This window comes from Mesoplodon bidens, assembly GCF_964165515.1.
Source record: "Mesoplodon bidens genome assembly, chromosome: 14".
NCBI classification, from domain to species: domain Eukaryota; kingdom Metazoa; phylum Chordata; class Mammalia; order Artiodactyla; family Ziphiidae; genus Mesoplodon; species Mesoplodon bidens.
Window position 1 is genome coordinate 12,094,784 of NC_138170.1, and position 12,018 is coordinate 12,106,801.

At 41.7% G+C, this 12,018-nt stretch overlaps 1 protein-coding gene across 1 annotated transcript in view; it reads left to right on the plus strand.

Moving 5' to 3' along the window:
• Positions 1-2,232: 2,232 nt before the first annotated feature.
• Positions 2,233-12,018, plus strand: part of CKAP2L (cytoskeleton associated protein 2 like) — a 31,491-nt gene continuing 21,705 nt past the window's right edge. The window contains exons 1-3 of the mRNA XM_081254865.1: positions 2,233-2,338; positions 4,131-4,197; positions 5,661-5,712. Of these exons, the coding sequence (XP_081110991.1) occupies positions 2,308-2,338; positions 4,131-4,197; positions 5,661-5,712 (150 nt within the window). The 5' untranslated portion in view covers positions 2,233-2,307. The remainder of the gene's footprint in view (positions 2,339-4,130; positions 4,198-5,660; positions 5,713-12,018) is intronic.

A 12,018-nucleotide genomic window follows, 5' to 3' on the forward strand; every position in this document is an offset into this window, starting at 1 on the left:
TCCGCAACCCATTCAATCACTAAGATTCTATAAACACCAAGAGAACTCCTTTCACTTTTCTGAAACTGTACATGAGCCACTTTCTTACTCATTAACCAAAAATATTCTTGCCCAGCTGCTAGATTTAACCATTAGGCAAGGATTCATGGCACTAGACAAAGAGTCCAAGTTTTTCACTTAAGTAATTATCAGTTGTCCTATTTTAAACATATTTGTATACTACTAATGTGTCAAAATATATAAATCCAGAAATCCCAGCATGGCTCCCTCCTGAACACCTTGTTTGGGAACAAAGAGGAGAGCTGCCCCAATGGCTTCATGCCCAGCTGAGCACCCAAATGGTGAAGCAAACCTGGCAAAAATGGGCCCAGACACAGCTCCACCTCTCTATCCACCACCTCTCTGGCACCTAGGGAAGTGGAACCCTAACACACAGAGTGCCAGAAGCATTTCCCAAACCTCTTCATGAAACTGTGGACTAGCCAAAATGGGGAAACTTTTGAAAGAAAACGTTTTAGGACAGAAATAAAAGGAATGAGGTGTGTCTAGGGACTCAGGAGGTCTGGACCTGCCCCCATTGTCCCTTCCTTGGTTACCCAGCTGATAAGGTCTAATCAAAAATATACATCAAAAAGGAGCCATCCCAAAAACAGTACGGCGGTTCCTCAAAAAATTAAAAATAGAGTTACTGTATAATCCAGTAACACCACTTCAAGTTATATACCCAAAGAATTGAAAGCAGAGGCTCAAACAGATAATTGTACACTCATGTTCAAAGCAACATTATTCACCATAGCCAAAATGTAGAAGTAACCCAAATGTCTGTGACAGATGAATGCATGAACAAAATGTAGTATATACATACAATGGAATATTATTCAGCCTTAGAAAGGAAGGAAATTCTGTCATACGCTACAACATGGACGAACCTTGAGGACAATGCTAAGTGAAATAAGTCACTCACCAAAAGACAAATACTGTCTGATTCCTCTTAAATGAGGTTCCAAGAGTAGTCAAAATCATAGACAGAAAGTAGAATGGTGGTTGCCAGGGCCTGGGGGGAGAAGGCAACAGGGAGTTAGTGTTTAATGGGTATAGAGTTTCTGTTTAGGAGGATGAGAAAACTCAGGAGACAGATAATGGTGTTGACCTGAAATAGACTGCCAGATAGTTTCCCAGCAGAGATGGGTTTATTCAGGGTCAGCAGAGAATTGCAATTTGGGATCTGCAACCATGACGAGCCACACTGAAGTCAAGGGAAGGAAAATGCTTTTACAGAGGGGGAGACAGAAGTTGGGAGAGCTGTAATAAACAGAGTCGCTGGCTTTTCATTGGCGAGTCCTTGCCAGGAAGCCGGAGTCTTTCTTCTTATGACTGGGCTCCCTGTGGTCGCAGAATATGAGAACTCCCCCTTCTGATCTCCCTACTCTATTTGAGGTACCTGTTTATTGAGTTTTTACAGTGGTGATGAATGTACAGCTTTGTAAATGTACATAATGACACTGAACTGTACACTTAAAAATGGCTTAAATGGTAAACTTTGTTTTGTATATCTTAGCACAGTGAAAAACATAAAAGGAGCCACACTGCAGTACTAAAAACTAAGATCCTTGGGCTTCCCTGGTGGCGCAGTGGTTGAGAGTCTGCCTGCCGATGCAGGGGACACGGGTTCGTGCCCCGGTCCGGGAGGATCCCACATGCTGCGGAGCGGCTGGGCCTGTGAGCCATGGCCTCTGAGCCTGCGCGTTCGGAGCCTGTGCTCTAAAATGGGAGAAGGCCACAACAGTTAGAGGCCCGCAAAAAAAAAAAAAAAAAAAAAAAACCTAAGATCCTTTAGCTTTAGAGACCCATAACAGGTGGAGATGTACACTCATGTGGAGCCGCCAAATTCATCATTTTGGTTTTATCTTATTTTTATGTGAACCTTAGCATCTAAGGGGGCTGGGGAGGCGTTGTCTGTGGGGCCCGGGTGCTTCCCCATCGCCCATCCCCGCCGCCTTCTGCGTAAATGACAGCACAACAGCCCAGAAACCGCATCCTTAAAAGGGGGGGTTTCTCCTCCCACCCAACCAGCCGCCCTCAGGGCCAACTGCCCGTTCAAGTGTACGTTCTTCCAATCAAAGGGCCCCCTGGGTGATTTGACTGGCAGAGCCAACCACAAAGCGCCTATTTCCTTTTGTCCCGCCCTCCTCCGCTTCCGACTTGTGGGTTTCAAACCCACGGGAGCCAATGAGAGTGGGCGCACGCGCGACGCGCCGGTCTTGACTCCAGGCGCGGCCTTTGAAGAAGAACTGTTGCTGAGGAGTCATGGCGCTGCCGGATCCCTCCGCCGCCGCGGGTGAGTGTGACTTCGAGCCGCTGTGTCTTACGGGCGGGGGCGTCCCTTCGTCCCCGGTGAGAAGTCGGTGCCAGGGGTCGGGGAGGGTGTGCGCGGGGCCATGTGCCTCCCAGGCATCTTCCCAGTGACATCCGCAGCAGCTCTGCAAAAAGCTGTTATTGTTTGGGTAAAGAACCTGAGGCCCCTTGCCCGGGGTGGCTCAGTCAGTAGGAAGCCAGGCGCTCCTGCGGCCCATATTTGGCTGCAGGCGGAGCCCGGGTGTGGCCCTCGAGGCAGCGCCGGCCGCCCGAGTTGTGACAGCTGTCAAGGAGGGTCTCACCCCGACGCGGAGCTCATCTCCTCGCAAGCCCGTGCGCCCTGGTGGAAGCTGATGGGTTAAACGTGCGCGGAGGCTGAGGGTCCCGGGCTCTCTGACCTCTTAGATGTGCCCGGAGCCCTTTGCTGACTTTCAGCATACTCCTGCTCAGGTGCCTGCCACCTGCTCCAAAATGCGTACAGTGTTTTGTTGGTTTCGGTAATAATGCATGTTGACTGTCTCCCGGGACCCGGGCACTGTTCTAGGCACTTTACACAACAGCCCTTCAAGATGGGCATTTCTGCCCCATTTTATAGGCTCAGCAGCAGCAAGGTTTGGTAACTTGGTAGAAGTCACAGAGCTGGGATTCCAGCCCCATCTCTCAGCCTCCAGCAGTCCTCTTGACACAGCTGTCTCCTAGGGATGCATCAGAGCCAGATATGAAAACACAGGTCATAAATACACTACCACGTGGAAAATAGATAGCTTCTGCTCTGTGATGGCCTAGTTGGGTGGGATGGGAGGGCGGTCCAAGAGGGAGGGGATGTGTGTATGCGAATGGCTGATTCACTTGGCTCTGCGGCAGAAGCTAAAACAACATTGTAAGGCAATTATACTCCAAAAACGAAAAACGAAAAACCCCCCAAAACACAGGGCAACTCAGTTTAAATGAGGTTGAGTTGTTTTGCTTTTTTATAGCTTTTTTTTTTTTAAACCATTACTGAATTTTAGCCTTTTCAAACCACCCAGTCCCCTCACCCAGTCTCTGCCTCTGGACTCCCATAGTTCTTTCTTTGACCCTATTTTATGGCACCTAGATTTTGTCTTATATTGTAATTATTACTGTGTTTATTTTATCTCCACTACTAGATTGAAACTTCTTGAAGATGGAAATACTGACTTTTCATTCCCTCACAGATGCCTTGCTTAGAAAGTCACCATATGGATAGATGTTTGCCATGAACCCCCTAATCTGGCCTATTTTGGTCCTTAGTCCCAAAGGAAACCGTGTAAAGGTTTGGGGGCAAAAATCATCATGCCTGTTAGAAGGGATTAATAAAACAAGGCCCGGGCTTGCCAGCTTAGGTGGGCCAGTGACAGAATTCCTTCATGCAAAGCTTGGTGTGTTGGAGCTGAGAACAGTGGCTGTGAGCAAGGGCTTTGAGTTTGGATAAACCTGGTTTCAAATCCTGGCTTAGCCACATGTTATCTGGGTAACTTTGGGCATATCATTTATCCTCTTCAAATTTCGGACTGTAAAATACCTCATAGGATCATAGTGCAGATGAAAGGAAGTAATATAAGTGTGAAGAGCTTTGTATGTGGCATATAAATGATATTGTTGATGTTGATGGTAACTTGGAGGCACATGTGTAGGGCTAGGGACTTTATAGCTTTATGGTCCAAATCCAGAATCATTACAGAAAGGTGTCATCTTTTAGAATATAAATGAACTGGTTAGAATCTCACGCGTTTGTTTGCTCACCTGTTTTGCAGAAGAGCGGCAGAGAAAGCTCCAGGAGTACCTAGCAGCCAAGGGAAAACTGAAGTGCCAAAACACCAAGTGAGTTTCGGTTATGCAAGTTCCGTTGCCCTGGTTGCTAATAGCAACTTCAAGCCTTTTCAACACATAGCACTTTTGTTTGCAGTCTACTCAGACTTGCCTTGGGATCCTATGATTATTCCAAAAGGGCATTTCCAGTCCAGCCGTGACAAAAATGTTGGCAAAGATTTAAGCATTACTACTGTGACAGTCTCCAAAGGCGGGAGAGGAGGGTCTACAATATCACCTGCAATGCTGCAAGCTTTTCCTCTCCCTGCTGCATTTCCTGGGAGAGTGATTCTTGTGAAGGCAGTGTTTGGCCGAGGAGTTGAATGATCCTGGTTCTGGTGCTTCTCTCTAAAGCAGGAGAGCCGGTTCAATCCATCCTCCATAAGCTGCACACCCACATCCTCCAGCCTGACAGTGCTCTTTGGTCTTCCTCTTAGCACTTACTCTTGAGGTAAACAGAATATGACTGCTTCACTTTGATCTTTTGTCAACATCTTGTCATCTAAATGGTGTTATCTCACTTGCCTTAGCATTGATATGTTTTTCTACCCAGCATGTTGCTAAATTTTTATTTGAAAATCAATTTTTACAAAGTTAGCTTTCACCCTTTGTTTTAGTTTCTTTTTACTTTGGGTTTTTACTCGACTCTATTTCCTTGATTAAATAAACCTAATTCATGTAGTCAACATATATTTATTTAATACCTATAATGTATCAGTCACTCTTGCTTCTGAAGGTATGCGGTCCCCGCCTTCCCAGGACTTACATCCAAGATGGGAGAAACAAGCATCAAGTCATGATCAAAGTCCCTGTTAGTCTTGTCAGTTTATGATCTGTGAAGATTGAGTCTAAATTCTCTGCTTTTCTCTTTTTTTGCATTTTATCTCTCACTAACTAGATTTCATATGTGCCTCAGTATTTTTTATTTATATCACTTTCCCCACCTGAAAATTCACTATTTGAAGATACTTAAAAAACAAGCAAGTTTTTTTCTTACTTATAGTTTATTTAATATAAATGAATTTATTTACAAAACAGAAACAGATTCACAGACATAGAAAACAAGCAAGCTTTTTAAAGAAGCATTTAATTATCTTATTTGGCATTGAATCTCTAGTGCCTGGCACATTGCAGTGTTCCCGGAATGATGTTCCAATGAGTAAGACTATGCAGATATGAAGAAAACACGTATTTTATTAATACTGTTAGAATGTTATGTTTATGCATAGGACATCTATGAAAGGATCACAGAAAAAAATGGGCAACAGTGGTTGTGGTCACTGAGGAGTAGAATAATAGGACTAAGGAAGGGATGATAAGGAGACTTTCTATCAATCATAATTTTTGAATTTTTTTACCATATATGGAAATTCTAATGATTTAAAATTCTAACTGTAAAAATTTTTAATCACTGTACTTCCCAAGCCTTGCTGATTCTTCTGTACCAAGAATTAATCTTATTTCATCTTTTATAGGCCTTATCTAAAAGCCAAGAATAATTGCCCGAATCCTCCACCTTCTAAATCTGTAAGTAGAAATTAGTCTTTTAAAAAATATCCGTTTTGGATGATTAGCAATACAAATAACAAACATGTTAACAACCTAAAGAACATCTTTTGCAAAGGTATTTACATAAATATAAGAACAGTTTGGTTTAGTAAGCAATAGTGTCATTTTTTGAAAAGTACAACATACTATAGTTCAGTTTATTAACCAAAACAAATCTTTAAGTGCACTTTGGTCCTCTTAACATTTATTGAATACTTACTATGTGTCTGGCACTTTTCTGACTTGCATTAACTCCTTGAGTCCTTACAACCTTATGAGGTAGGACTATTAGTAGCCCATTTTACAGATGAGGGAACTGAGTCACAGAAGGGTTAAGTTCCCAAGGTCACATGGTTATTAATCTCTTAATAGGTTGATAGGCTGTGAGCCCATGGTCTTAACTACTTTGGTATGCTGCCATGAAGTTAAATAGCTCAGTAGTCATTAAAAGAGAACATCTGTGTTGGATCTTCCAAGGTACGTAACAAGCCTGTGCTTCCCAGTCAGTTCGGTTCAGCTAGACTGTGGATGGAATGATAAAAAGATCCTAACATACTTAAGGTTTAAATGGGAGAAATTATCCTCCTGAAAATGGCCCAAATTCTTCATCTGCAATAAAATAATCAATAAAAACCCCAACTTTAATTTTTAAAACCATAGTTTTATCTAAGTTCAAAAGTGTAATTGAAATAATGTTGCCCAAAGTGTGACATTGGTGCCAGCTTTCATAAATTTTAATGATTCGGTCATTAAATGTACACAGACACACACACATATACATATATACCTATATGCATAGGCATGTATATATCATATGTAGACTATATATGTTATGTATACACATGACATCATTAGACACTGTGGAGGATAGAAAATGCATAGAAAGCAAAAGTGGTGCATGATGATGTGAACAGTTGAGAATTACTGGGCTAGACTTTTTTTTTATATAGATTTATTTATTTATTTTTTTTTTGGCTGTGTTGGGCCTTCATTCCTGCACAGGCTTTCTCTCGTTGCAGAGAATGGGGGTTACTCTTCGTCGTGGTGCGCAGGCTTCTCATCGAGGTGGCTTCTCCTGTTGCAGAGCACGGGCTCTAGGCGCGCAGGCTTCAGTAGTTGTGGCATGTGGGCTCAGTAGTTGTGGCTCACAGGCTTTAGAGCACAGGCTCAGTAGTTGTGGTGCACGGACTTAGTTGCTCTGCAGCATGTGGGATCTTCCCGGACCAGGGAACGAACCCGTGTCCCCTGCATTGGCAGGTGAATTCTTCACCACTGCGCCACCAGGGAAGCCCCTGGGTTAGACTTCTGCTTTAGGAAGATTGAACTGGTATAGCATGCAAGGCTTAAAAACTCTGTTGGAAGGGGCCCTCATTAAGAGCTCCCAGAAGGTTCACTCGAAGCTGAAAATACTGATTTCAGTAAATCATCTCTTAAATGAGGTGATACCTACCCTTTATGGTAGGTATCACAGTAATGAAGATAAAAATGAAGTGGGGAAGGCAATTATGGAACTTGGGAGAAACTCAACGTACTAGGCAAATAACTCATCATTACAATTGTATAAGGCTTCACAATTGATAAAACCATAACCATAGGAGTTAACATTTGAGTACTTATTATTATTATCCAGATACTGGGTGAGACACCTTACATATAATATCTCAATTAATATTCAAAACAACGCTATAAGCAGGGTGGTCATATGATTTAATGTCCAGAGACCTTTGAGAGTAAAAGGAAGTGCTATTAATATGTTGGGCCAACAGGCATAAATCAAAACTATCTTGCAAAAACCAGGACTTTATAGCACCTTTCCTAGATTATAGATATTATTATTATTCCCATTTCACAAATGAGAGGACTGAGGCTCAAGGAGATTGGCCACATTTATACAGCCATAAGGGTCAGACTCAGGACCTGAACGAAGCTTTTCTGGCATACTCTTAGTGTACTGTTACCATGCCTCACTATTTGAAATTAACAGCCTCACCATAACTGTTTCAGGTTTCATTCTGGCACACAAAGGAACACACAAAAGAAGTGTTTCATTTTCTGTTCCTATCAGGAGTTTTAACATATTTGAAAAGATTCCTTGGAGCCATCCTCTTGGATTTATTGAGAAACATAATGTATAATAGTTAAGAAACTGCCTTGGTCCAAATCCTGACTCCTTTGTTTTCTAGCTCAGGGACCTTGGGCAAGTTATTTAACTTCATCTGTGAGATGGGAATAATAGGAGGTTTCTCATAGAGTTGTTTGAAAGGATTGAGTTAATGCAGATTGAAGCACATTTAGAAGTGTCTGCATATTGGGATATATGTTCCTCTGGAGGTGCATAAAGCATCTCCAGCAGGTACACAATTTTTTTCTTTTTTTTTTATTAGTTTCTGCTTTATAACAAAGTGAATCAGTCATACATATACATCTGTTCCCACATCCCTTCCCTCTTGCGTCTCCCTCCCTCCCACTCTCCCTATCCCACCCCTCCAGGCGCTCACAAAGCACCGAGCTGATCTCCCTGTGCTATGTGGTTGCTTCCCACTATCTATCTACCTTACGTTTGGTACTGTATATATGTCCATGCCTCTCTCTCGCTTTGTCACAGCTTACCCTTCCCCCTCCCCATATCCTCAAGTCCATTCTCAAGTAGGTCTGTGTCTTTATTCCTGTTTTACCCCTAGGTTCTTCATGACATTTTTTGTCTTAAATTCCATATATATGTGTTCGCATACAGTATTTGTCTTTCTCTTTCTGACTTACTTCACTCTGTATGACAGACTCTAGGTCTATCCACCTCATTACAAATAGCTCAGTTTTGTGGCACATATATACAATGGAATATTACTCAGCCATAAAAAGAAACGAAACTCAGCAGGTACACATTTTAACAGAACCAACTTCCACATCTTCAACTTCCGTATGTGCTTTTGCCCAAAATTGATTTGCCGTCGAATGTGCTTCAGTCTCTCCTTTCCCACCTCCCTTGACACTCCCTGTCATCCTTCTTCCACTGTTCAGTTCTTTCTCTGCTTGTTTTGCCCTAGGATGGAAATATGTACCTCCACAGTACAAAATCAAGGGACAGTTTGAAATAATGGTGGTGACGTTCAGAAAGCCTTTTGCAGTTCAAGCAGCTTCGAGTTCTTTGCATTCAACATTGTCATGTGGAAGAACATTAAAAATAATTTTTTGCTGAGAGATCACTGTATGACTTTTAGCATATGCCTCTGGATGAGTTCAAAGAATTGACTGTAATTGCTGTAACAAAACATCTTCTATTCCCATCTACTTGATAATGTGAACAAATTTTCTGTGTTTCTATTTAAAAAGCCAAAGGAATAAAACTGATGAAGACCTCTGTCTCATTCTAGCAATAAATAATAGAATGTCTTCCAGTGAATACATGAACTAATTGTGGGGGGAAGCTCCAGCCAACTCACTACGAGATATTTCCATTTCTTTATGAAAATGTATTTTACTTTCTATGTTTAATAATTATTGATCAAAATTGGTAACATTTATCTTCTTTTGCTGAATTATTTATAGTTATGGTAAATACAGAGTAAGGTAAATTTATAGACATATATTTGTTGAGAAGTATGATAGGGTAATGGATTATAAACTTCTAAGCACAAATATCTAGTATAAAAATTTTGTGGTGAACTGGAATGAGAACAGACCAGGAGAAAAAAGAAAGGTATTATATTTTCAGTTGTTAAAGAAGAGTATGTTTCTATAGTTTTTAAATGGGTTATAGTGGGTATCAAATTTCATTTCATCTTGAAATGTCAATATTGACAGTGTGCCTGAAATTACATATTCGTAGCTATTTAAACTAACAATGACAAAATGTTAGCTCTTAACTTTTAAAAGTATAGGAAGGTACTGAGTTTGTCAAAATTATTTTGGGAGTATATGAACAAAAATGCTTGAAAACCACCAATCAGATGAGCTCTACAATCCCTCCCAGCCCTATTACAGCCCTCATGTCTTCGTATCATAATTTTCTGTTAGCACTCCTCAGGGGCATGTGTCATCTTCTCTCATCTGTATCCCCTTGCAGTCTAGCACAGTGCCTAGTACAGATGCAGTAAATCTCTCCTGATTTAAACCCTAGTCATATCCTTTGTGAATTTTCTCCCTTCTCTGGCTCCATATGTACAGAATGAAGTGACCAAATTCAGTTTGTGTCACTTGTTCCTTCTTGTACATTCTGTCTTTGTTTTTTTGTTTCTTTTTTTTTTTAATCAGATCTATCTGATGTGAGTTGTCTGAGGCCAGGAGTCAGAGGCTGAAGTTCTATCCCCAACCCTGCCTCTTAACACCCTGCCTGACCTTGGGCAGCTCACGTTCCCTCTCAGATGAAGGGGCTCAATTTAATGATCTCCAAAATCCCTACCAGCTCGAATGGTGTGTATTTGCCTATTGATTGCAGGCTATTCTGCTAGCCTAATGACTCTTCTAAGCCTAGTTTTTCTCTCAATGAAGTGCTTGAAACTAACTGCACGACCAGTTCTACCACTTACAGTAAGTTAGCAAGGCCAGGCTGATCTAAAATAAAGATATAAAAACTATACAAGAGGGCTTCCCTGGTGGCGCAGTGGTTGAGAGTCTGCCTGCCGATGCAGGGGACGTGGGTTCGTGCCCCGGTCCGGGAAGATCCCACATGCCGCGGAGCGGCTGGGCCCGTGAGCCATGGCCGCTGAGCCTGCGCGTCCAGAGCCTGTGCTTCGCAGCGGGAGAGGCCACAACAGTGAGAGGCCTGCATAACACACACACACACAAAAAAAAAACTGTACAAGAGAGAAAATATTTGCAAATCTTATATATGATAAAGATCTAGTACCCAGGATAAATAAAGCACTCTTACAACTCAACAATAAAAAGACAGCCCAATTTCTAAATGGACAAAGGATCTGAATAGAAATTTCTCCAAAGAAAGTATACAAATGGGAAATAAGGACATGAAAAGATGCTCAACATCAGGGAACTGCAAATAAAAATCACAGTGAGATACCACTTCACACCCACTAGGATGGTTATCATCAAAAAGACAGATAATGTGTGTTGGGGAGCATATGGAGAAATTAGAACCCTTATGCATTACTGGTGGGAATGTAAAATGGTGCAGTACCTTTGGAAAATAGTTTGACAGTTCCTCAGAAGTTAATCATAGAGCTACCATATGACCCAGCAATTCCACTCCTAGATATATACCCAGGAGAGTTGAAAACAGATATACACACACACACACACACACACACAAACACACAAAACTTATAGCAAATATTCATAGCAACATTATTCATAATAGCCAGAAGGTGGAAATGACCCAGATGTCCATCAATTGAATAGATAACCAAAATGTGATATAGCCATAAAATGGAATATTTATTCAGCCATAAAAAGTAGTGACGTGCCTGTGTGGGGACAAGGAATATACGGGAACTCTCTGTACTTCCACTCAAGTTTGCTTTGAACTAAAACTGCTCTAAAAATAAAGTTTATTATTTAAAAAATAGAGTAATGAAGTGCTGATACATGCCACAACACGGTGAATCTCAAAAACATTATGCTAAGTGGAAGAAGCCAGATTCGAAAGGCCACATGTTATATGATTCCATTTATATGAAATGTCCAGAATAGACAAATTTATAGAGACAGAAAATAGATTACTGGTTGCCCAGATCTGTGGGGAGGAGGAAATGGGGAGTGACTTCTAACAAACGTGGGATTTCTTTCTGCAGTGATGAAAATGTTCTGGAATTAATGGCGATGGTTGTACAGTCTCGTGAATATACTAAAACCCACTGAATTGTACGCTTTAAAATGGTGAATGGGGTGCAAATTATATCTCGATTTTTTTTTAATATACAAAAAAGAACAAGTAAGGAATAGCACATAATTGGAAAGTTTATACCAACATCCCTGCCTCTTCAGTAAGCAGTAATGAGCAATAATGGGGAGAGCAGAGGTTAATGTAAATGTTGGGGCTCAAGGAGTAACCCAGCTGTAGCCGCGTGAGCACACCGTCTGTCTCTCTGCCTCCCGCCCCCAGCGCTCCCCTAGAGTACCCATGAGCAACAGTGCACACGCCCAGGCCATCCTAGGGTGGCCATCTCTTCGCCCTTAAGGACAAGTGGCTCTAGTTACAGACGTCCTTTACACGTTCACAAAGCTTACATGGTGATTATTCATCATATTATCAAACCAAAAATAGAGAACGGTAACTCTAGCACTGCCATATCTTTCCCTGGATAGTCTACAAATCTCTGCCAAATTCTC